Here is a 26,355-nt window from a genome sequence, read left to right as displayed (position 1 = left end):
CCCTGATGTGCTGTTTTCGTTTCGAAGAGCATAAATCCAGACCAAATTTTCATTTCTTTTCAAATTGATTGATGAGACCAATACGTATATGGATATTATTGCTTTTTAATCTACCTACCTCGATTCAAATTGTTGGTGCCCAACAGTTTGCTGTGTGATGTTCTTCTTTAATGTTTGGCATACAAATTTATCGATCGTCTCGGTAGGTCTAGGGGTATATATACAAAGTGGTTTGAGGATTTAGTTTTCTCCTTCTCTCTCTCACACAGTAGGCTTCAGCGGGCGATATGATGAAGGCGTGCTGAACCAAGGCCCGTAACATTTAGTCAACCAGTGTGTGTGCTGTGCTGTGTTTGTTTTCGGTTGTTTGGAGAAACGAGAGGCGCCGTCCTATATAGACTGTCGAGATCCCGTGTAAAAAGCAGGAATCGACGTCCGCCTGCGCTGTTTCTTCTTTCGATCTTCATATCTTTCTCCCCACCCGTTTTTCCCATAGCATTGCATGTCGTCCGTTAGAGACGCACTCTTGTGGTTCGCCCTGCCCAGTCTTCAGTACTTCATCTGCGGCTGGATCAACCGGTCGTCGTTGTCCTCCAATACCAGCATCCAGTTTTCTTTTTTGATCATCCGGCTTTGGTCGCGTTGTCACGTCGATCGGTTCATATCTAGTAATAACTAAAGTTTTATTTGATACTTTTCGTTTGGTTTTTTCTTTTAGTGAGTGTGACAAGATTGATTTTCCTTTTCAACTCTGTATGGAATTGTGGAAGTTTCTACGTTCCATGATTGGACTCGCGGAATAAGCATCGCCCTAGATAACTATAAATCACGGTAGATCAAGTTGTCTTATCTGTATTTCTAGCCATGAACTCGGTCCGACTTCATTTTAATGGATCGCTTCCACAACTTTTGATATTTTTGTTAGCCTAGTAAACTTTGATAGTGCTAGTCTTCTGTTATTTTCGCCCAACCTTTGGCGATTCAAGTGGTTCCACTTTTTCTATATAGCGCCTGTCACCCGGGAAGCAGAGAATTAAAGTTTAAAGTAGCGACGCCCGCAAACTGCTGAGATCGGTAAATTTAAAGTTCTTCGGGTTCCCCTTTTCTCTGGTCCTACTTTAGGAACTCGAGGACTTGTTATCTTCTCTCCATGGAACTCCAACCTGGACCAGAGCCGTAAAAAAACGCACAGGCTACTTATCTTTTATTCATATCCCGAAGTCCGTTATTCTACTTGTCAGTTAGATAGACTTCACTGGGCAATGCCGTCGAAATAAAAAACACACCCAGATCCTGGGCTGGCAACCTGAATTAATGGACCGTGCAGTAGGCCTATCAAATGGCGTCGCAGCAACCGCGAAAAAAACAATAAATTTATTTTTATCATAACATCCCGTAACGTATAGCGTATCATTCCGCACAACTGGATTTGTTCTCACTATATTGCACTGCTTTAGTTTTACAAAAAAAAAAAAAATAACATGGTAGTGAATGGGATCTTTTAGGGATGTTATCTGCTCTGTCAATACCCTAGCTCTATATTGGCACTCTGTAAAGAAGGATCTTCTCTCCGAAATAAAAAGAAAAAGGAAATGATTTCACGGCGTATAGAATCTACAAGGAGCGATGAGAGAGAATCGTGTGAATATTGGCCGTGCTTTGGCCTGTCCGTCGAGGATATTGGATATATATAGGATTTCTTTCCTATATGCTCATTCCTCGACATATCTTTGTCTTATCTCGAATTCCACTCCCTATATTTATATATATATATAGCAAAGTGTAGCCTAGCGATAAAAAGGCACGCGCTAAAATTCGTAGAGTGATATTATCTTGGCGGGTGAAAAAGTTCAGGATCCTTAAAAGTCGCGGGTCTCTCGACTTCTTTCCGATCGTTGACTTTCGCAATAAGTGCTATAGAGTGGGGCCAAAGGAGATATTATTAGCTAGCTGCATCTCGAGAGTGCAATGCGATTCTTGGGAAAAAAATTCAAGACATAAAAGTGACGAGGTTTATTCACTTGCGGCAGAAAAGCGGAAAGCAGCATCCTTGCCGTGAGTGAACGAAAATTTGAAAGGGTTGAAGTGGAGTGGTAAGAAATCTGTCGCAGACTCGCAGTTGTTAGACTACTATATGATCACTTCCAGTGTAAACTCAACTTATCTGTTATTATTCTTTTTAATCATCTTCCACTCTTCCTTCTGTTTGCGTTCCAGCTGTTGAAATATTCAGCTCAGGATATTCTGAAAGGCAAAAAAGAAATCTCAAGAGGAGCCCGTAGAGACTTTGATGAAACAAAAGGAAAGGTCTATAAAGACGCGCTCGTGCTGTTGTTGAGTAAGTGGTTTCCCTGCGACGAAGCCCCAAACGCTTTGTTCGTGACTATATAGCTGCTGCATATGTGTTGGAACGCCCGCGGTTCTGCCTGAATGAATCATACTTAAAAATGGAGACTCCGCGACTAGTACATAAACTGTTGTGGAACATGTGCGCTTGTGGATTGATTGCCTTCGTGGCGATGAGTGTTGCACTGCAGCAGCGACCGGATCCTCCAGTGCGCCATGAGTTGAGCCGCTTTAACCACGCCACTCGTTTTCAAACAATCGCCCCGGCAGGATCGCTTATTTCTCGCTTCCGACAAGTCAATCCAGCGCCGGAATTCGACGTTTTGTCGACGACTTCTTCAAATGGATTGATGTCGATCGACACAAGTTTTCCATCCGATCCTCACCCAGTTGGCCGGCCTCCCAGATTCGTTCCTCAAGCTAAAGTGATACGGTTAGCCGTTCTGGCTCCCAACGATCCCGAACATCAATTCTCCCTGTTCAAAATCCTTCCGGCCATCCATCTAGCAGCCAGGACCATCGAACGGAGTAGCAGTGGCAACAGCAGCGGCCCTTTGTCCGGCTGGCGAATTCAAATTGTAAATCGTGATTCCAAGTGCTCCTCCATCTACGGACCACTGGAAGCCATCGACCTCTACAACAGCAAATCCATAGGTCTTGTAGTGGGTGCACGTTATATTAGTTTGTTTTCCCTTTTCTTTTTTTCTTTTGAGACATTGATATTAGTTCCCCTAGCATCGGCCTTGTATAAATTCAATCCGCATCTTGCATTGTCGATGCATTGTGCGTTATGACGAGCTTGCGACCTCCGCATTTTTATTTGCAGACATTTCGTCATCGTTCCACTCCACAGCATGGAAAAAAATGCAAATGCGAGGGGAAAACCTTTTTTTTTTGTAATTGAATCTGAGAAGTACTTACACGTGTAACATCCTCTTTATTTCTTTTTCTTTTGTTTTCGGATTGAAAGACGAAAGAACAAGTAAAAGCTCTTCCGAAGAATTTCACTATTTTTTTTTGTGTTTTATAATACGTATAGCTTTTGTAACTAAATCTTTTTGTTGCTCTCGTTTACAATTCTGAAAGTTCTTTTCGATTAGAATTTTCGCCTGAGGTTATTACATCTTTCTACGTAATATTTATGTTACAGTAGGACTGGAGAATAGACTGTAGATCCATAAGGGATTACCAAGGATTTACAGCATGTCATGAAGAACTATTAGGTATCGCTAAGGTTTGTGGGATATTGATCAGTACTGAAAACCCCCATAGTTTCAATCCAATCGGTTAGCTTTTCTCCTCTTTTGTTGATTTTCACTCTTGTTTCCAGGTTACCGGGTAAGTAATAATATATGTATTGGGCTGCTGCTGACTTATCGCTCTCACTTGTGGAAGCCCAAAACCTATTGCTTTTAAATGTTGACATGTTCATTTGTTACGGCAGAATAGCTTGCCGTTTCATAGGTAATATCCAGGGCGGATCGCCAAAGCCGTTTTGTCATTCTCGGGTTTGTTGGGCAGACCCAGCACTCAATCTCGTTAATCTATCGTTGGTAAATAAGCTATTAGAAAAAAGGGATATGATTGAGCGAGTTCTGCCATGGCAGACGTTATGTATTTGCAATCTTTTATTTGTTTTGTTTTTTATCTTTTCCATTTTTTTTTCCCCATTAAGAACTAACACACAATTAATTTTTTTTTCTTCCTGGATTCCTGGTAACATCGCATGGTAACCTATGAATTTGACAGATGTGTTTTTGGGACCGGTATGCGAATACGTCATTTCTCCGGTAGCCAAATATGCGGGCGTATGGAACATTCCGCTCCTGACAGCTGCCGCCCAGGCTGACGGTTTCACTCACAAGCACCCCAACTATCCGCTCCTGACGCGCATGATGGGTTCTTACAGGTTGTACAGATGAACGCATTTCTGATTCTTCTTAATTAGGAAGTCGTCTTCATCAGATATTATTTCCAGGAACTTTTTCTTAATATTCAACCGACATTTCATACTAATGAAAAGACCATTTCAAACTGAGATTATTTCTTGTGAACTGTAATTAGCTTGCCGTAATAAGAAAAATCTGGTTCATAATTTACAAGATTACTCATCTTAATCTTTACTCACAAACGTTATCCAACAACAGGGAAGTCGGTGCTGTCATGGTTCAAATTTTGGCGCGGTTCGACTGGCGAGTGGTGGGCATGTTGTTCCACAACCACGACGTCGGGAAAAGCGCCGGCAATTCTCCGTGTCACTTTGCTTTGGCGGCCGTTTACAGTCAGCTGGAGAAGCAGGGACACAAGTCAATCCACAAAAGTTTCGACGAGACAAATAGCAGCGTCAACTTCACTCAATTGCTGCTCCACATTGGCGAGCGATCACGAAGTAAGTCCAGGAAGTCGGCTCTCTTTTCCCTTCATGCACCCTTCACTGCGGTGTACACAATGTATTGCGTCCATTACCCAGCAACAACGTCAGTGACGGGGAAAAATGATCGTGACTTCTAATTTGCTCTTCTTCCGCCGTTCTCTCTTTTTTTTTGTCGACATTCAATTGCTTTCTTCCGTTTCCATTATATTTCCCTTATGTCAGACATGATATTGAATCTACGTTTCCCCCCCTTTTTATTTTCTCTTTTCGCATGATGGGACTGTTCTTCTTCTTCGGACGTCCAATATGAAAAGTCGTGGTCCTGTGCGCCGCACCTCGCAAGATCAAAGAGATCATGCTGGCGGCGGAAGAACTCAACATGGTGGCTAGTGGCGAATACGTTTTCTTCAACATCGAACTGCGCAACAGGTTTATTTCCTTTTCGACTCATCGTCTACCGCATTCTCTCTAGCTCTATATACTTCCTGCTTATTTTCCCCTCGTCTATATACGCGTTCGTTCAATTGATCAATTTCCTATCTGCTATTTATTTGGTCTCCGCCGCGTCGTTTTAGCGTTGCCAAGGTGATGGAATGTGTCTCAACTCGAAACACGAAAACGAAACCAATCCAAACAAACGTTTTTGAGAAAATGAAATAGCATCAACTGTGAATGAGATTGGTCCGAGCCGGACTCAGAACAGATGTATAAATATCCACATCCTGGATGGATTTAGAGCAGTAAAAATAACATAGTAACAGCATAGATTGGGTTCTCTGGGTGGAGTATATATAGGGCTTTGCGTTGTACAGCAGTCGCGCAACTGTACTGAATGTAGACCACCTTCTTCATCAAGTTTATCAGCCTTGACGAGCTTATTGAACTTATCTATTCAAGGGAAAATCGAATCTTTTTTGTTTTTTTTTTCATTGAAAAACGTTGAAGTCGTCTAGTTCATTTATAATGCGCTTATTGCGTCAGGCGGCTCCAAGATTTCCCCCCATTCCTAGCTGCCAAATAAACGTGATTTTCCAATATCTGAACAGCAGATTTCCACATACGTATAATTAGATATTTCTTCTTGGACGTACACATCTACTGCTACTACTCAGAACGTCAGTTGGCTGTCAAATCCTTGTTAACGAAGCTACTAATGAATCCCGCGCGCAGTTATTTCTTGATTTGGGTTATGTTCGTTACACTCCATTCAGCGGTGAGCTGCCGAATTTACGTGAAGTCATTTTTATTTTCCTGGTCGGTATTCACGTCATGACCAACAGCAACAACGTGACGCTGAAGCCCTGGTACAACAAGAGCGAAACGGAGGAACAGAACCAACGGTCCAAACGAGCCTACGTAAGTTTGACCATCATATTATGCGGAGCATGTGCTTGCTGGCGTCCGCGCGATCCCGTGTTTAGATTGCATCATCAACATATGGATGACCCTATTTGTTTATGTACAGGAGGCACTGTTGACCGTGTCGGCGAGGGTCCCGGACACGGAACAATACCGCGACTTTAGCGACGAAGTTAAACGAATCGCCCGAGAAGAATTCAACTACACATACGACGAGGATCCAGTCAATCCCTTCGTGGCAGCCTTTCACGAGGCCGTGCTCCTCTACGCCATTGTAAGACATCCCGGCAGCCCGGCGGCAGGCAGCTATACGTCCTTCTATTTTCGTCCTCATCTCCACCCTTTATATATATATGATCCAATCCTGTTTTTGTTTGGTGTATAAAAGCGCTTTGTTTGATATTATACAGGCCCTGAACGAGACGCTGGCGGCCGGCGGAGACGTTTCCAACGGAACGGCCATCACTTCCCGAATGTGGGGTCGCACGTTTGTTGGTACTTTCGTCAATCATTGATGGCCCTCGGCCATGTTGAACCCATTCCCTCCTTGCAATGCCGCGCTCAGTTTGAATTCCACATCGCTTATAGGCTATATAAACAAAGTCTTTGATATAGGAATTTGAGAAAACAGCAGCTCAGTCAAACTTGATGGTCTTAATCAAGACGGTCAAACTCGGCGTCTTTCCCTCCCGACGAATACCCTGATGGGATTCCGTGATAGGTCACCTTGTTTTGGCTGATTGAGTTTTTCACGAATGACTCCGTGGGGAAGTCAAACACCAGAGAGAGAGAAAGAAAAAGTGGCCCATCAGCAAACATTGCCTGACCACCGCAGTATATGATATAGAGAGGCAGCAACGCGGTAGCTATAGTTCCGATATGATATCAAGCCATATATCACGTTCCGGCCGGGAAATGTGAGACGAGAACTAACTTGCTCACGTTATTCCCGAACGTGAACTTCAGTAGGTATGGACCAGACTCCAACATTTGATGGATCATTGCTCTTTCCCCTCCTATTTCTAGACTCGAAGAAATAACGGCACACAACGACATCGACACAGATAGTAATGAATCCACCGTACAATGCTCACGTAGGCCCACACAGTACTATATATATTAGATATCCGACTTCAAAAGTTGCGCAAAACATGATGTGTGTATTGCCGATACGTGTAAGACTACCTATAAGTCTTCCTTTCAAAGTTTATTTCGTTCCTTTTCAAAATGAACAGTAACTTTGTTACGGCTTTCTCGCTTCCTCTCTTAGTCAAATTTTCCGTTGCTGCGCAACCGAATTTCCCGGGAAATTTGTATCGGCAAACTGAGTAAAGATGTTACTATAGCGGCTTTGATACGATGGATCTATTATTCTGACGACTCTGTTCGCGATATAACTTTGATTTATTGTAAAACAATTCTCTGTTTGTGTGTGTGTATACTGAAGGAATCAGCGGCAATGTCAGCATGGACGAGAACGGAGACCGCAATGCCGACTACTCCCTCCTTGACATGGATCCAATAACAGGAATTTTCCAGGTATCTTATTCGTCAACGTTTTTCGTTATAATAAAGACTACAGTTCTGTTCCCCAGCAACTCTCAGTGAATGATATAACTTGTCTTATTATGGAAATAAGAAACAAATTTGTTATTAAGTTGTTGATCAGAATTATGACTGTCACTTGGAGATATAATTCCGACGTGCAGACGGCTCTTGGCAGTTTTAGAACAAAGTTGCCGACTGTAACTGAGTAAAACGATTCCTCTTATATACGTCAGAAAAGTTGCTGATGGATGGATCGGAAGGATAGGAACGGGAAGAGGGAATGAAAAATAAATGGCCGACTTGTCAGGCGAAGAAGAACGATTACTATTAGTCGCGGAGAAATTGCCATTCATCGTCCCCCGAAACTTCCTCGGAAAAAAGAAAACGAGTTCCGCATGTGAATGTGACCTTTTCTAGTTTATTTTCTTGATTGGAAACCAGATGGGGAAACGAAAGATCACCGCTAGATAGCAATCAAAGCAAATGGGCAGACGCCAAGCTGTTGTATATATTTCCATCTAAGTCGAATGGCCGGGGGGAGAAAGGCGGGTGACGGCTTGATAAATGATTGGCGTCAGTTCAGCGTCGAAAGATCTATCCTGATCCATTTGCCAACAATTTGTCAGCGACTGCTCATGAAGTAGATCAATGAATAGCTTTAGTTTTTACTAATGGAAAATTTATCGTTTCATGCTGCTATTAGGTTGTGGCCAATTGCTATGGCGTTTCCAAACAACTTGTGGACGTTCCAGGCCGTCGCATTCACTGGGCGGGAGACAGAAACGGTCCTCCTCCGGATACGCCTCCGTGCGGATTTGATAATACGAAATGCCCCGATAATAGTAAGTCTTCAGCCGGATTAAAACCAATTGGACTTTATAATCCTTCCACGTCTATAGTCCAATTTTCCAGTCATTTTGACTCCGGTTGGAATTGGTTTATAAAATGTTTACTATAGTCATTTAGGTCCTGGCTTATATATACGCACAAAAATAAGTCGTAATAAGTTGTATTATTGCGGTAGAGCACGGACTTGGGGTAGAGCACGTCCACCACTTTTGAACGCGCTCTCCCGGCTGTGCCGTCGTTCAGCGGGACAAAACGCATTTTCTCGCGGAAGATGGCGCGTGATTGGTGTTGGAAATCGTCGGGTGCACAAATTTTACTCATTGCTCGTTTAGCGTGAAATTAATTCCGAGAGTTGGAAAGCGAAATCACGATAGACTTTACTGAGGGTTTTTCCCGGAAAAAAATTCCATCCTGGATTCAAAATGACAAGTTACCGTATTTCAATTTGAATTTCTTATGGATCGAAAGGCGTGATGGGCCGATAATAGTTGGCGGACCATTTTCGTAGAATATGTTGCTTATCACGATATATAGATGTCGCTGACTGTTTCCAGAAAAGAAAATGGCCGTTTATCCCGCGTGACAAGATAAACGCCGTGAATTTGGAATGACTGATTAATATGCTTTGCTTTTAAAAATAATTTTCTTCTTATTTCTGTCGTCCAGCGATGCCAATTTATGTAATCGTCACCATCGTACTGTCGTCGGTCGTCGTAGTCCTCATCATCACATCTGCTTTCATTTACAGGTAAAATGATAACGGGAGAACTTTGACTGCGCATTGTCGTTCTGTTGGCTGAATTCTTTTCATTTGTTTTTCCCAATATTTTCCACATAACACCCTTTTTAAAAATTAATTTTTTCATCTTTGATTGCTGTGCCACTCGTATCTGAAGAAGCCTTTGATTGATTTACTTCATAGATCGACCTTGGCATCAATTGAGTTCGCTCAGTAATGCATCCGGAGCGAACTTCACAGTCAAGAGACTCAATTTTGTTAATGTGATTGGGTCAAAGGAAAAGAGGGGCAGGGGGCGCACGCATCTCCAGCCAATGACATCGTAAAAGTCCCAATAAAAATCGATTATCTCAAAAAAGAAAAAAAAAAGGAAACGAGAATTTTCTGTTCCATTTTGAATTTCATTAGAGCCTATGGAAGGCGATTGTTTCGTTCTTGTTTCACGTGCTAGTGCTGGTCATCTTTTAGAAAGTCCCTTAAAAACATTATGCCAATGCATCTAATAAAGAACACATTAAAAATAAAAACAGTAGCCGAAAATCAATTCGTTTTTTTCGACGTTCAGACAAACGGTTTTGTTTGTCATACACGTAGTCGGAAGTTTTAGTCAACAGCCTTGATTATTTTGTCAGACGGAACTAAATTAGTTGATGATGATTAACCGCCTTTTAGGCTGCTTTGGCTTCTGATGGCTGCTTATTACGTATGCGCTTTTGTATAGTAACGATCCGATCGGCTTATCCACGACAACAACACTGCACTACCCTCTTCTATTATTCTTTCTCCATTCCTCGGTCTTTGCTGGGCTTTAACAAAAAAAAAGTATACATTATACATGGTATAGTTATATATGGCAATGTGTGTGTGTGTGTGTGCACTGTGTAGTCCCCCTCTTAAGCTCCATCATCAGTGTACGAATGGCTTTGTCTTTTGTGTCTCTTCTTCTTTGTTAATATACGGACATATTAGTACGTTTATTGTGTCAGAAACTGTTGGAGTCATCATCATCTTGTTTCTCTTTGCGCTCAACTTAATTGTTATATATATGATACTCTTGGTTCGCTGTTGTTATTGTTTGTGTTCTGACGTTGACGTAATACGTTGAACCCAAGGCACTACAAGGAGGAGGCTGAAATAGCTTCGATGACTTGGAAAATTGCGTGGAACGAAGTCGTCCTCTTCAGCGGAGATAGGACCGGCCGGTCCAGCGGAGGAGCTGCTGGAGGACCCAGTGGCGTTGGCAAGTTCGGCAGCCGGGTGTCCATCGGGCGCAACAGCATACTGGTACATATCACCCTACAGCATTTTAGCCCTTCGTCAAAAACATAAGTTTCGTATCAACTTTTTGTGGGTTAAATAACGCGCGTCCCGTGCACTCGACACATTCTGGAACTTTTATACGTGATTTTTCCTTTTTTGTATATCGGCAACGGAAATCGATAACCCGGCCCTGATTTTCTTTTTTGTCTATTTCAGAGCAACCTGTCGACCGAGACGACAGGGAACTTCCCGTCCGACAAGCAGCTATTCATTCAAACTGCCAACTACAAAGTAGGTCAATTAAGTTTGCGCTCACCTTGCGCTAAAGCCAAAAGAATAGGTACCGATAGTCCAAAAATAAATCCTAGACCGAAATAATCCAATCGTCTCTGACTTTGACGTACTATATAAGAATAGACCGCACGAGACATAATTTCGTTTTCACTTTGATCATTATTTCTCATCAGTATAGCTAGCAGCCACTTAATATCTGCTATTCTAACTTTAGCGGCTATATTTACCTTAATATAATGTCACTTTAGATTTACTCTCTTTTTTCTTTTTTTCCTTTGGCGTATCAAGGGCATGGTTGTGGCCGTCAAAGCAATCCCCAAGAGTAAAGTGGAACTCAATCGACCTTTGCTGCTGGAACTGAAGCGGGTAAGGTCGGAATGGACGGACGCTGATCGTGTATTCAAATTGAATCATGTCGTGATATGATTAAGTTGCATCATTGCTCTCTCTCCTCGTCTCGACGAGCATATATACTGGCTCCCGTTCTGGCTTTTTCTTTCCTCTCAACCAGTCGCTTTTGTTCTTTTTTCTTCTTTTTGTAACCTCTCTCTCTCTTTCTCGTTTAGATGAAAGATGTGACTCACGATCATTTGGTGCGCTTCATTGGCGCCAGCGTCACAGCTCCTCATTGTTGCCTCCTCACCGAGTACTGTCCCAGAGGCTCCCTTGAGGACATCTTGGAGAATGACCAGATCCAGTTGGACGCCATGTTTCGCCGCAGTTTGATACACGACATCACCAAAGTAACCAAGGCCTTAAACAAAAAGAAAATAATAAAATTTAAGAAAAAAATACTTGGGGGCAAGGGTGGAAAAAAGTGAATCGAATTTTTGTTCCCACTCCATTCATTCTTCTGTTGCCATCTCTGAGTTACTTACCGCAGAAAGGCCAGCAGCGGATCGATAGGGGGGGATTCAGCAGGTCGTTTGTACACACAGCACATAGCACATTCGGGTCTTGTTAGTTTTCGCGAATAGACGGAACGTGATGGCCGCCTATCTTTGAGGTTACCTAACATTGCGGCGCAGTCGAGAAAAGGGAATTTCTCGACCGGGATCGATCGTTCCGGCCGCGGTTCACCGAGTTCTACAGCTTGAAATATTCAGTGTCAACCATCCGTCAATGGCATCTCCCAATGCCTTTGTGCATTGCATAAATAAATCTCTCATAGATGTTTAGATCCTTAGAAAATGCTTAGATTTGGTAAATGTTTAACGAGATTTTCCTCTAAAATGCTTGTCTATATTTGATGGTCTCCCTTTTGTCTTCCATTGGCTGATCGATTCGACTTTCATCTGTTCACGTTGCTGCTGGCTTATATCTTTTTGGTCGCCGCTTTGCTGCGGTGCTGTGTTCTTCTATCTAGGCGATGGCCTACATTCATTCGTCGGAAATCCGCTCTCACGGAAACCTCAAGTCGAGCAACTGCGTGGTGGACAGTCGTTTCGTCCTCAAAGTCACCGATTTCGGGCTCCATTCTCTGCGTGTGGCCGCCGCCGACGACGACGCCAATGATGATCAAAACTCGTACGCCTACTGGAAGCGTAAGAAGTTCCACTCTCTTGTCTGGTTTCACGTAGGTTGTTCATCTTATACGTATATCTTGAAGAACGTCTAGAACAATGTCGACGCATCACTTGATGCTTTGCGTCGCTGTCTATATATTTCAGTTCTATTTCAGTCGTTTTCTTTTTGGGATTTTTGCTGCGGGTTTTATTTTTCATTGTCTCACGCACGTCAATCCTTTCAAACGTGACTTTGGACGTGTCAATCGCTGATTGGACTAGTCGCATCCTGTTTGCGACACATCAATTGAGTAGATTCGCACTCTCTTCTCTCTACATCATGCAGCGCTCGGCTTCCGTTGGCTGGACTCCGTCTCTGCCAGCTGGAAAATCTATTTCCGGTCTGACCACTTCCCAATTATATGACTACCGTATCGAAGCCGCTCTTACATTTATCCCTTCTATTTGATTGGATATCTTGTCGGTCCTCGATATATACGTTGAGACTATAAAGAGGGGGGTCTCTTATCGAGATTCAAGAGCTAACTTGGCGTACAGTACATACATAACATACGCAGAAGAAGAAGAAGAAGTTGCAGCACGTGCAAGAAACCCTTTGGGCCTTGGCTTCCGACGCCCGCTGTCAAAAGGGAAATAAGCGCAATAGACTTATCAAGGCTATAATACACTTGACGGTGTATCCAAGCTGCTATACTATTTCGTTTTGCCGCATTTAATTCTGCACTGTAGTGCGTTCTCTCATCATTCGCTTTTCATTTTGGTTATTCCCAGAATATAAGGAGAGATGCTGTCTACATGCGTTATAGACTTATATTATTATCATACTTGCACACATCATATCTTGTATATATATATAGGCAAGTTGTGGACGGCACCCGAACTGCTGCGCATCGAACATCCGCCACCGGAGGGAACACCCAAAGGAGATGTCTATTCATTCGCCATCATCACTCACGAGATCCTCGTCCGACACGGACCCTTTTACCTGGCCGACAATGATCTTAGTCCCAGAGGTAAAGTAAATGTAAATGTACTCTTACTTCTTGAAGCTATATGTACACTACAAAGGGCTAGACAAAAAGAAGTAGCAAAGGTCCTTTTCCCCCTCTTCATGCTCGCCTTCTCTCGTGCACTAAAGGAGTTTCGAACTGTAATGGGCTTTTATGCCTATTTTACCCCTTTGAAGAACAGCTAGTTTTTCTTTTTCTTTCTCCTCGTATATGACGTCTATCTCTACATGTTTACATCGCGTTGCCTCTATGACGATGCAGGGAAAACCTTGTCCAAACTTTGTCCGCGTTCAAAGTCTGTAGAGAACATCCTGCAGACGTGCCTTGCCATATGTACAGGAGCAAAAGAGAGAGCTGCTGCTGCTGGTGCCTTTGCATTTTTCGATGCTTCAATATTATGGATGGCATCTATAATATTGATCCGTTCGTCTCTCTCGCGACACTTTTGGTGTTGTTGATCGTCTCTTGAACTATAGACATATTGCGGTTTATGTGAAACTTTTTTGATCCGGGCTCGCCCTTTTTCATTCCCCTTTTCGTTCGGTTCACACTTTGCCATTTTGATGATCCTCTATTTCTACATTTCTATCGATATTTTGTCCTTTAGCGAGTCTGTTTGCCTCGAAAACATGGGTGCGCTTATGTTTTGGGGTTGAAGAAGGATTGGGTACAGATGACGGTTTAAAACCCCTCCCGAAGAGCTTGTTGTTGGGAACCAGGTTGAACCAGTCAAAAAATGGTGCTGCGGAGGGAAGATTATACGATTGGACCGGAAAATGCGGATGTGCTGTGGGAACTGATGCATCATCGATCCATTCGTTCTTTTTTTATTTTTATTTCGAATATACATATTTCGCTCCTTTTTTTATCTACACAGTTAGCGTATACATACACACAAAACTGAAGATGAATCCTCGAGTGGATCTGCTGTGCATATGTACTCGTTTGACGCACTGCAATAGCATCATCAGAACAGCAGCAGCGGTTCCGTCTCAATGTAACGTAATGCGGCAGTCAACTGCACTGGCAGGTGTGCGGCGATTGGGGAATATAGCAAATGCAATATAAGAGGTCCGAGAAGATTTCATTAGTTGAAGCCCAAAACGACTAATTATTATGACGCACGTAAAAGACATGCATATGTATATACCTATTATACACCGGTACAAAAGGTTTTTTTTTAATATTTTGACAGAAAGAGAGAAAAGAAATGAGAAAGATTGAAGAACAGCTGCTGAATAAGAGAGAGAGGGAAAAAGAGGCTTGTGAATTGAAGGCAAGACAGAATGAACCTGATGGGAATGACTTTTGCTATAGAATGGAGAAGTAAACTGGAGGCAGCGGAGAGGCTTGGGAAAAGAGAGAAATGGGTGGAAACGGGTCCCTTCCGGAATTGAGGCTCGCGCGCCCACTACATAGAAGAAGAAAGAATGATGAGACGAGAGTAACAGAGAGAGAGAGCTGGAGCTAATATCAAAACGGCAACGGGGATGGAAACGTTTTCTCTCTGCCGGGGTCTCTCTCTCACGCTCAGTTGAGGCGAGGCGCATGTCAGTGAGCTGCTGGCGGGCGAGGTATAAGCGACTGCTACAAAGACAGAACCCGGTCCAGTGATGAACTGGACACGGTACGATCCGGCAGAATAGATTCGGCGAATCTATAGTGCTTAATTCGAGTCGACGTTGCGCTCTCGTTTGAGTTTGACCTTTTTTGGTTTTGCCCGTTTGACGGATGAACTGGGCATTATTGCAAAAACGAGAACAAAAGAATCACACAGTGTTGAACGTCATAGGGAAATTGAAGGAAGACAAGAAAAATCATTATAGCCATGGCCTCGCAAGCTGTTCAGACGACACTGAAAGTGGACGTGACAGAATCGGAGCAGATAGAGGCTAATCGCTCTCCCGACAGTCCACCACTGGCATCAGCCTACAACATCCGGCGCTCACTTTCGCCACTCCTGGATTTCGGCAGGCCCGGAAGCAGCCTGAGCGGGGAGAGGCGTAACTTCTGCAACATTAGCGAGTGCGCCTTCTGCAAGCCGCTCACTGATAATCACCGGCTCCTCTCGCCACTCCGCTCGCCCGTCATCTCCCCCTCCAGTAGGTTTCAAATTCCTTTTTTTTTTGTTTTCTCTTCAGTCAAAGAAAATTCTTTGGTGAAAGAAATTCGGAGAAAATTTATCATCGACTGCTGCTGCTGCTGTTGGTATATTGATAAGGGAAATCCTTTGAACGCCAATTGATTAAACTTGTGTAGTTTAGTAAATGTTCGTCCCTTTTTTTCCCCAATTTCCACATTGTTGGCAGTCAACATTGAATTTGATATCCATTCACGGTATGGTCCCCTCTTTTTTTTTTATATCTACCAAGTTTATTAAAAGGGTTGAGCTGCATATAGCTCTGGAATGTTTACACGGCCTTTATTAGGTGTCAATATATAGCTTAACCATTCTTCAAAGTGCACAAGATGGATGGGATTTCACTTTTTTTGGCGAATTTAAATTTCGAGTGTCGTTGAACTTCCATTATACTTGGAAAATGAAGCAGCCGAGTTCTAGAAGGGGGTTCTTTGTAGATGGAATGCGCTGTATTATATCTACGCCACGACGTTACTTAGCGAGAAGAGGCTATGTATTTAATAATTCAGTTTCCTATAATACAACGAACAATGTACAAGTCGTCCCAAAAGTCAAAAGTTGTTGACTTGATTTAGTTATGCCTGGAATTTCTCCGAAAATGAGCTAGCATCAGCTATATGACGGCCTTCATGCGTTATTTGAGGGCTTGTTTGCCTATATTCGCTCGCCCAGAGCCTGTATAGTTCATCCCGGCATGCATCACGCTGCGCTGCAGTCCACCTATATAATGGCAAAAGTTTGAGAGCCAAACTCGAGCAGAATGTTGACAACTCACTTTGCGTGTGCTGATGACAGGACTTGGAGATGAAGGCATACACACGCGGGCGTCAAGAGTCTTGTTGATGAAACATAAGATACACCATAGGCTAGATACTATATACAGACACACACACACACACAGGGTTCCACTTATTTAGGCCCTTTTCATTTTCCATCTTCCTGCATTTCTGGGTCAAGGTTTGGCCCGACATTTCCCCTCCCTCATACGGTACCAGCAAACCGCACAGTCGTATACACCCGAGCGGGGTAATCCCCGAAAAAGATGGATTGTTTCTCATACGGTGAGGGAGGCTGAGACTGCTGGATGGCCATGTTGTCTTGCATGGTGGATCTCCAGATCTATTATCTTCTCCACCGGCTCCCCATCTTTACACGTCGGTCGCATTACATCGCCCCTGACTGGAGCAGACAGCGTTATATATACATCCAGGCCTATTTCTTTCCCCCCGTTTTCCCCCCGTCTCCATTGTATTTTCGTTATTCCTCTTTTCTCCTTCTCGTCGTTGCTACGGCATCACCATGTAGTAATAAAGAATCTCTTATACATAAGAATACTTGCAGCCTCGTTGCTGTATCAATATAGGTCTGTATAGATATCAACTATCTCTTTTCCGTCTTTTTCTCTGTCAGGTCGGCCGTATCCTTTCTATAAATATAATCTGTCCGACCGCGGTTGACTTATACGACGGACAGGAAAAACTCCCACGTAATCCCTTAGGTATATAGCCTACTAGTTTTTTTATATAGAGATGGATTTGTCATCGTCCAAGGACGACGTGATCTCTCGCTGTCTGGCATTTGCGACATCTTGTTATAGAAAAAGAATTTCCCATTCTCGGCGCAACTTTCTCGAGGAGCAAATACTAAGCACTCGGGATAATGATGCAAACGCGGGACGACTGTGTGCTATGTACGGTACGTGAAATCCCGTCACCTCGCTCAACCCCTGCGCTTCTTGAAGTGCACCGCCACTATGCTGCTGCTGTGAGAATGCGCTAGCGAGACGGAGGCATTGCCATAGAGTTTATACAACGTAGGATAAACCAACAATAGGTATATGAAACGCAACTGGAGAGGAATGATTACTGAAGCTAAGCACGCTTGCCCAAGTTTAATATTGTCCAATTAAGGCGATAGCATGACGATAGGATATAGACGCCCCCTTGAGATGGATGCGAGCTGTAACAAGAACCAGATCAAGAAGACAGGAATTATACGATCTGGAATCTAGTGATGAGAAAGAGAATTTCCTCTCTCTCTCTCTAAATCCGGAATCCAGATTTGTGCAATAAAAATTGGATTTTGCGAAAATAATAAGAGAGCAAAGTATTGACCAGTATAAAGATGGAGGCCAACAAAGAATTTGTGCTGAAATTGTTTCTCTTTCTTCTTCTTTCTTCTTCTCATCCATATATACATGCATGTTATATATATTGCGCTAATCTGCTGTAGTGGAAAGATTGAACGCTCTCCTCCGTGGCCGATTGACTTCTTTTTTTTGCAACTGGGCGAACTGCAGTCAAAGGAGCTCCTTTTGCGTTCACGCTACAACACAAGTTTGAATTCGAAGAAAAGAAAGAAGAGATACAAATGAAAGTAGTGTATAGGAAACCCTTAAAAAAATCTCATTGAAAACGATCGACAGTTTCCTTGTTATATAATCCACTGTCCGTGAATAATTCAAAGCGATCTTGAACTGGATAACTCCCCCCCCCCCTTGTTTGTCCGCTTTTATTTTCTGGACGACTTTCAAACTCTTCGGTTCACGGGTGAATAAATAAATTTCGGCGCGTGACTGGGTGGCAACGGCGATGAGGGACGAACCAAACCAATATCTCGCATCAATCATTGATCTTTCGTTCCCATCAACCGCCCAAGACAGTCCCATGTTTAATAAGTAGTCGCCGGGACGGAAGAACGAGATAGGGAGCGAAAAATAAAAATAATAATAATAAAATCTGTAATTCAAATCATTTCTTTTCCGTCCGCTTTTATACAAGGTTGCGAATCAGCTGACGAATAATCAATTTCGATTTTTGCTTGGAGAAAGAGTCCTTTCAGATTTAAGCATCTGGTCTCGAATTCTTTTTATAATCACCACTTTCTTTCACCGATAACTTCCTTATTTGTTTTTTTCCCCTCTAAAATTTCTTATTTCATTTCCTTATTCTTTTTTAAATTTTTAGACCAAATGTTTTCCCCGCTCGTTATCCGGAACGTGACATTCATTTTTATTTTCTTTTTCTTTTCATTCATTATTTATTTTGCCCTCCCGCGTTGTAAATTGTTCGATAAAGTCGAGTCGGTGATGAGCGTTGAAGAGCGAAATGACAAAACAGATGAGATTGGAAATTGTGTGGGAGGGCTGCATGCGCAGCAGCGGGACAGATGCGAAAGCGAATTGAAGGATAAAATCTATACAATATTGGACTTTTGCGCCAGCTTAGCAACAAATAAGCGGCCATATTCCGAATGCTTTTCCAGTCCAGCAGAGCATCAAAGTACCTCAGACTTCCTTTCGAGCTTACTATATATAGTAACGCATCGGTATGTACTCGAGAAATTCACAGGAAAGAGAGCGTGGTGATGCCACAGACAAGCGCAATGTTGCAAGGAAATGATGTTTTGATTGCAGTTTCCCTATAAATCGCGGGAGCGCCCAGCTGACTGGTCCATTCATATTAAAATGTTAAAAGGTTGCTGCTGTATATCGCCTCGGATGCGATGGCACGTCACTGCAATCGACAGCTGCTGGAATTCCAGTTCACAAATTGAATTCTTCGGGTTCGAATTCAACATTAATAAAGCTCTAAAAGAAAGACAATTAAAATCTAAGTTTTACTTCTGCTCACATTCACTTCCTGTTAAATTCAAATTCTATCTCCGTCTTTTCGCAAAATTGGAGTGCACTGCTGGCCGTCTGGTTGGATGCGAGAGGTAGTTTCCAGTTTGCTTGCATTGTCCAGATTTCCTGGGAAAACCATTTGTGAATGAATCTCTCGCCGTCAGTCCAAATTGAGGAGGTTATACATGTCTCCAGCGCACTCGACATGGTTCAAGAGAAATCCTTCACAATTTGTGTGTGACGATGCCCTGCATGCTGCCTTTAGACATCCCCCAGCAACCGCGCCGTTGTGCTGGTGTGTCAACGAATCAAGTTTCGACATGACGAGAAGGAAGTCGCTTCTGAAAAACAGCGTGTTTGGCAGAAAAAGAAGAAAAAGAAAAAAAAAAGACTTTTACTCTAGCTCTAACAACGTGTTATTCTCATACTCTGGTAGTCTGCTGGTATAGCTCGTACACGTAAACTTTATTCAGCCAAAAAAGAACGGACCAAAGAAGAAGAAGAATAAAAAAAAAAAATAAGACGCAAAAGAATGAAAGTGTCGGGTTTGATGATAAAGTTGATTCCCCCCTTTTTGGGAGGGAGAATTGAGGCAAAGTTGAGACTTTCTCTCGGGAAAAGTTTTAGGAGAGAGAGTCCTGCTACTACTACTACGACTTTCTCTTTCGATCTGCTAGAAAGGTCACTCACGGCACATTTCTTTAGACCCTGCTCTATAAAATATGGTGGCAGTAAGCAAGTTTACTTCCCCACTTCGATTCCGACCTCTTTACAAGATATAGGCGGTCCCCTATCGGTCCTCATTTGCAAGACGTTTGGCTGGGACTTCCCGACTCGTTTGTTTCAATTAATGGGCAATAAAAACAAAAAAAGAGCAGATTTACACAGAGTGGAGTGTATGAGATGGCTTTTCTCCTTCTCTAATGGATGGCTTTCCCTGAAGTACAACAGTGTTCCATTCATTATTGATAACCGTTCTTCTTCTTCTTCTTCTTTAGATTTCATTTTTTCTTTCTTTCCTTTTTTCTTGTTTTCTTCTTCTCTCAGCGTTGCAGTGCTAGGTTTCCGATTGAGCTAGTACAACATAGGCTATAGACTGCACTATTGCGCGCCAACAAGGCGAGATAATTTCAGCTAAAGCTTCCGGAATAATCCTCAAACAGGAATAGCAGCAGCGAGCGAAACTATATCTATTCGTTCTTCTACTGCGCCGTCCCTCGATGGGAGCCCCGCAGGAACAATAGAAGTTGGCTGATAATCAACTAACGAGCATCTCCCTCTCTCACTCGCTCACTCCTCTAAACTCTTTTTTTTTCGAGGTTCACAGCTACATCAAAGAGGACGACGGAAAAAGAAAATAAAAAACAACAACACGCGAGACAGCTAACGAATGAGCACGATCAAGTTAGAGATACATAGCGAATGTATGTCAAGCCGAAATAGAGTAAGCGAAATGAAATCAAAGTTTGGTCCCAATTTTGCACACCACACGTACTACCACTTGTCTTCTTATTCGTTCGCAATTTTTGGAATTTGTGGGTTGATGAGTAGTAACGCACCCGCCGTGACTCCACCCTGTTTGACAGAGTATAGTCTCTCTCTCATCTCTTTCGGTGAAAGTTCATTATCTAAACTAGTGATGATGAAAACTAGTTAATCTTCCATTTTGCACTGATGGGAAGACTTGAAACGAACAGTGTGTGCTCAATCCTTTCGTGATGTTTCTCATTAATAGAAATTATCGGCCACGTCAAGAACGGCCCGCAGCAGGTGAACAAACCAGCGTTCCGGCCGGCGATCGATGACGATCTGGGCGACGAGGAAGTTGTTCAAATGATGAAACGATGCTGGGTGGAAGACCCCAACGAGCGACCCGACTTTCCGGTCCTGAAAGCTACCATCCGCCGTCTCAACAAGTAATGATGACAAGAATAACCGCACCCTGTAGTTCAATTGAAACATACTGCATGACTTACTACTACCGTATACTATCTATCTTGATGCTGAAGACTAACAAGCTGGATATAGACGTTTGGTTTTGTTTTTGTGTCTATGTATGCACGTACACTTTTATTTCTCCCGTTCTGGAGATGAGATCGTTAATTTATTGATGCGTGTGCGGACGAGAGCAACTCTTTTCCAATATTATATGCTGAGCACGCTCCAGTGGTTGTGTTTAGTCTTTCCAGCTCTGACGGCAATCGTTCAAACAAAACTTGCAGACATAAGTTGCCGAGTTTGATTGAGGGAGTGCGTCTCTAGCTGTACATCTATAAACGGCTCTTTTTATTCGACTCCACGATCGCTGTCAATTAAGGTTTTTTTTTTCTCATTATTAACGAGTGCGGATTGGCTTTCCGAAGCGTATCAAGTGACGATCTATCCTTTATACCGAATGTCGCGTTGTGCGCATTGGAAGGTGCCGCCCGAGCTGAGGTCCATTCTCCGGCATTCTTCTCACGTTAGATTCAATTAGCAACCTGAGAGCGTATTCGCCGCTCGAGCTGAATGTAAATAATAGCCCTTTTCTTTCGGAACTATATACGTTGCGGGCTAGCTCTTGTCGGGCTTGAATGTCACACGAGAGCTTCTTTCTCTCCTTTTCTTCACCGCTTGTTTCTCTATAGATCCCTGCAGCTTCGTATATATTTATCAATTCGCTCCGCTGTCACTGTTGCTGCGTCGCGCGGCGTCATATAGCGCTGCCAGCCTGCATCTCTGCGCTCGTCTACACCCTGGCGACCGAATTGATTGCTTTTCCGGGAGGCTGACCAGCCAAACAACAGCACAAGTAGATGTTGCCATTCGATTCCCGCGCATTAGTAGACGCATAGACGCCTATATCGAATTGACTTTTTGTCGCGACAAGCAACTTAAAATCCTATTTCCTCTAGGCACGTCTCTCTTGAGAGTCTTTTCATGTTAACAGGTAACCGTTCCCGATATAGAGAGTCGAGTTCCCACCTTTTCATCTATGTAGAGTCGCTATAGTCTAACTGCGACACGGTTGGACGTGTCAAAGTTGTGAAGGCGATTAAAATCGCGTGTGCGGACGGGCGGTCCGATTGAAGGGTCTTGCGTCGGGACTTTCTTTTTGAAATTTACGTTGTTATATTATGTGTTTCATGTTCTTGATTCTCTTGTGTGTTGTCTATATCGACCTCACCTTCCTTTTTCTTTTCTCCCACACCCGACGCCACCCCACAGAGACAACGAAAGCGGCAACATATTGGACAACCTTCTCAGCCGAATGGAGTTGTACGCCAACAACTTGGAGCAACTCGTCGAGGAGCGGACGGCCGATTATTTGGTTGATAAATCAAAGTTGATGAATCATCGTTTATAAATGAGTGATGAGTGATTATTATTTAGGAAGAGAAACAACGCTGCGAAGAATTACTCTATCAACTGCTGCCCAAGTATATTAATCTATGCACACAGCACACAGCACACACCACCATATATGTCATTCATGTCCAAATAACCAGCCTATATCCAGCCCAGTGTGTTGCATATACGTGGAGCCTCGTACTACTCTATCGCCATTTCTTACCTTATGCTGTTGTCCACGCAACGACATGACATGACTTGTGTACACTACACCCCAAAACTGGCGAGGATTATTGATCTGTCAGCAGTCATCCGACTTGATTCAATATTGAAACAAGTTCTCAGGCACGCACGGGACGAACTAGGACGGAGCAGCCAACTCCACCCTCAAACACAAAATCCTCTTCTATATAGAGTCCTTGAGACTATACGGACGATTCTTCGCCTTATCGTCTTATTTCCATCCCGCAGACGTGTAGCATGGGTACCGTTGGCAGCCTCGACTCTCTTTCTGTCCATTGTCGTCCTTGATGAAGCTCTTCTTCATTCTTGACATTTTTTCGGGAGGGTTTTTTTTCTTTTATTAATGTCGTTACTTGTGTCGTGTGTATTTTTGTTTGCCTTTGCCTATATACTTTTATTTGATTTTTTTTCTTTTTCTAGGCCAGTTGCCAGTCAACTGATAGCCGGGCAGTCGGTCCTGGCGGAGACTTTCGATAATGTCACCATCTACTTCTCAGATATCGTCGGCTTCACGGCTCTCTCGGCCGAATCCGCTCCCCTCCAAGTAAGTGCTGGCCCCTTGTTCTAGACATCAAATCGATCCGTCTTGTTCTATATAAATAACAAAAACAAATAAATAACAAACAAAACGAAATAACGAGCTCATTATTCCGTTCCGGAGAAATAGCCTTAATCTGTGTATCCACCTCCCCCCCAAGAAAATCGTGCAATTAAAGCCATCTGCATCGTCTCCTTCTTTCCAGGTAGTGGATCTTCTGAACGATCTCTACACTTGCTTTGATTCCATCATTGAAAACTTTGATGTCTACAAGGTACGCCATGAACTCCCCGTTTTCCTTATACACTACTCAAAAGTGAAACGGACGTAGGAGTAAAGCTCTTTGGCTAAGCTTCTTTTCTGAAAATTATTTTCTCGCTTTGGGTTTTCCATCATCCTGCGTCCTCGTCCAGGTGGAAACGATCGGCGATGCGTACATGGTCGTTTCTGGGCTGCCGGTCAGAAATGGCAACTTGCACGCCCGTGAAATCGCCCGGATGTCGTTGAGACTTTTACAAGCCGTCGGCCACTTTCGCATAAGGCACCGACCCAACGACCAGCTGAAACTGCGCATCGGCCTCCATTCGGGCCCGGTTGTCGCCGGCGTCGTCGGTTTGAAAATGCCGCGCTATTGTCTTTTTGGCGACACTGTCAACACCGCCTCTCGGATGGAATCCCACGGGCTTGGTAAATATTGAATGGCCGGCTCTTTGGCTTCCCGCCCTTTATCTGAGACTGCTCCCGCTGCTGAGACTGTATGCTGGATTTGATTCCGTTATTATAAACCTATTATTTACACAGCGTTGAAGATCCACGTCAGCCCAGCCACCAAAGCTCTCCTGGATTCTTTCGGCACTTTCCGGCTAGAATTGCGGGGTGATATTGAAATGAAGGCAAGATAGTTTCTTCCAAATTTTCGTTTGTGAATTTTTCAAAAGATTATTAATGATGATGGAACGGAATTTTTGTTATTTTTAGGGCAAAGGCATTGTGACAACGCACTGGCTGCAGGGCGAAACCACTGACTTGCCACCGGCCGCTAATATTACCAGCACGATGACTGCCAATTCGACGGTCACCTCCTCCGCCAAAATCTAGCCTGTTTCACAATTGCCGTTTGATATCGAAAGTGTGGCATTATGTTTTCCTTTTTTTTATTTTTTTTTAGAAAAACCCGATCATTCCCTTTCGCCTACACCTGAATTCTTTCACCTCATCTCCTATATTTATTGTATAATCCCGACCCCATATTCCCGCCGTCTCGACCTGAAATAACAAACAAACCTCTCCGCCCTCCTCCTCCCGAAATCACCACCCCATTAATTAACCGAAAACAAAAAGTTGTGTTGTGCGGATCGTATTTATATTCTAGTCAAGACATTCACAAACACATCACAGATCTCTTGTCGATGTAAACGGATGTGTATTTTCCAATTGGTTCGACATCATATATTATTATTATCATTATTATTACATGGTTATTATACGCTGTCTCTTTGAAAAAACAGGCGTGTGTGTTGCTTGATTGTTTTCGATTTTGGAAAGGCGGCGATATAACTTTTCTCTCTCCTCTATAGAACCTCCTCAACGTCGTAATATATCGATCGGCCAAATCTCTCTCCATTTTTCATAATCCCATATATTGCTGGGCCCAGCCGACCGTTGCCAGACCATTGGCTATATGATTGTTATTATGTATGAAGCGTGTGATTTGTTCGGGAAATAACCTTAGCCAGGCGAGAGGCAAACGGAAGTGAACCTTAATAGCGCTCGAGTTTTGTAATATTAGGAGGCTGTCTTTTATTGGTGAAGATATAAGAAGATAGCCTCTACTATTGGCTTTCACATCAGCGTAAATACTGAATGGCAGGCAATGGAGGCACTCCAATTTCATCTGACAGGTTCCGGAGTATTAGGTGCACATAGCGCGTCATATACCGTAGACCCTTCACCGCAACCCCTTTGTTCTCTTATACTTCAAAGATCTGCTGGGGACCTTTTTTCCCCGTTCAGAAATATAGTTCATCAGTTCCGTCTATATCATATAGATAGATGTATAGACCTGCCTAAAGCGTATAGTATAGAATAGATTTGATCAAAACAAGTTTTCATGTTTATAAAAGCCTTGCAACTCAGTTAAAGTTGGATTCAGTTATGGGCTTAGGGCAATATAGCCTACTATTCATGACGAATTTCCAGGGAAATTGGCGCCAACCCATCGTGAATTGTTACGGAGAACACGGGATGAAAAAGTGGACCACAATGCGCACGCTGAAGAACTATCTAGAGCACAAATCAGAATCCCGCTCGGCCGCCCGTATACTATAACCTTTTTTTTTTTTATTTTCTTTTACCGTTCCATAAACTATGTAGTACTATCCTCTTACCCCAGGCCGTCTCTCTTTTCTCTCCCTCTCATGGCCTTTCTATTTTTGGCCGTGGCCGTTATCGATTCAGCCCGCACGTGAATCGCGTTCTTTGGGCATACGCAGAGGGGGCTTATTGTACGAAACGCACATGTAGCCGCCACATGCCCTGTAGGTTATTTGGAACGCGAAGCTCGTTCCACAACTCTTAACAAGCGCAGATATATAAGGAAAGCGCGCGAGCTGTACAGTAAGTCATCATTTACCTTTTTTTAGTTTGGATGGAAAAGACGCAACAGCACGCCGGTTCCTGGTATTGTTCGAGGGTCGAAGGAGAGCTGGAGGTTGCGATAGTACCCGAAAACAGCCACTGTTCTATTGCGCCGACACTGACTAATGACCACAACCTATTCACTGCGAACTAGTTTGGTCATTATTGCAGTGCTTTATTGCAGCAGTCGTCTATATTTATGGACTTCACTGGAATTAATGAAGTCGACACGGCAAGTTACCGGTACAAGGAACTTGCCGTTCAAAATACAATTTCAAAATACCTGGAATGACGGTCGATTAACGATGAATTGATGATTGAAGCTGTCGTCATTTCCTTTCTGTTTGTGTATTTGATGAGATTTTGGGAATTAGTAGGAATTAGGATATTAAGATTATGTTCGGATATACGTTATAAATATTTGTGATGTTCTCCGGCTTATAAAGCGCAAGAAATGACAGCGGGAACGCGAAAGCCCTTTTTATTTTACTTTTTGTTATCATAAAAAACAATTATGCTAAAAAATTCCAACAGATG

General features: G+C 43.2%; 1 protein-coding gene across 2 annotated transcripts; it reads left to right on the top strand.

Annotated features, from left to right (window-relative positions):
- The first annotated feature begins 272 nt into the window (after nt 1-272).
- On the top strand, nt 273-24,790 carry LOC124201173 (atrial natriuretic peptide receptor 1-like). Of its 2 annotated transcripts, XM_046597657.1 has the most exons (25): nt 273-668; nt 2,218-3,000; nt 4,096-4,255; nt 4,494-4,735; nt 5,035-5,149; nt 6,001-6,076; nt 6,186-6,353; nt 6,490-6,574; nt 7,527-7,618; nt 8,331-8,469; nt 9,143-9,224; nt 10,328-10,499; nt 10,692-10,766; nt 11,058-11,135; nt 11,336-11,512; nt 12,136-12,313; nt 13,153-13,308; nt 20,806-20,986; nt 22,278-22,380; nt 22,443-22,489; nt 23,064-23,187; nt 23,387-23,455; nt 23,595-23,868; nt 23,983-24,074; nt 24,160-24,790. In XM_046597657.1, exons 2-25 carry the CDS (start codon nt 2,448-2,450, stop codon nt 24,277-24,279), a joined length of 3,558 nt encoding a protein of 1,185 aa, XP_046453613.1. In that variant the 5' UTR covers nt 273-668; nt 2,218-2,447; the 3' UTR covers nt 24,280-24,790. The 2 variants fall into 2 exon arrangements, with proteins under 2 accessions (XP_046453613.1, XP_046453614.1); XM_046597658.1 differs by lacking the exons at nt 273-668; nt 4,096-4,255 and having other exon boundaries at nt 2,917-3,000.
- The last annotated feature ends 1,565 nt before the right edge of the window (nt 24,791-26,355 follow it).

The sequence above is a fragment of the Daphnia pulex genome, chromosome 8, assembly GCF_021134715.1.
Source record: "Daphnia pulex isolate KAP4 chromosome 8, ASM2113471v1".
Taxonomy (NCBI): Eukaryota; Metazoa; Arthropoda; class Branchiopoda; order Diplostraca; family Daphniidae; genus Daphnia; species Daphnia pulex.
Note: the sequence above shows the minus strand (reverse complement) of the source record. Positions and strands in the feature narration are given on the sequence as shown.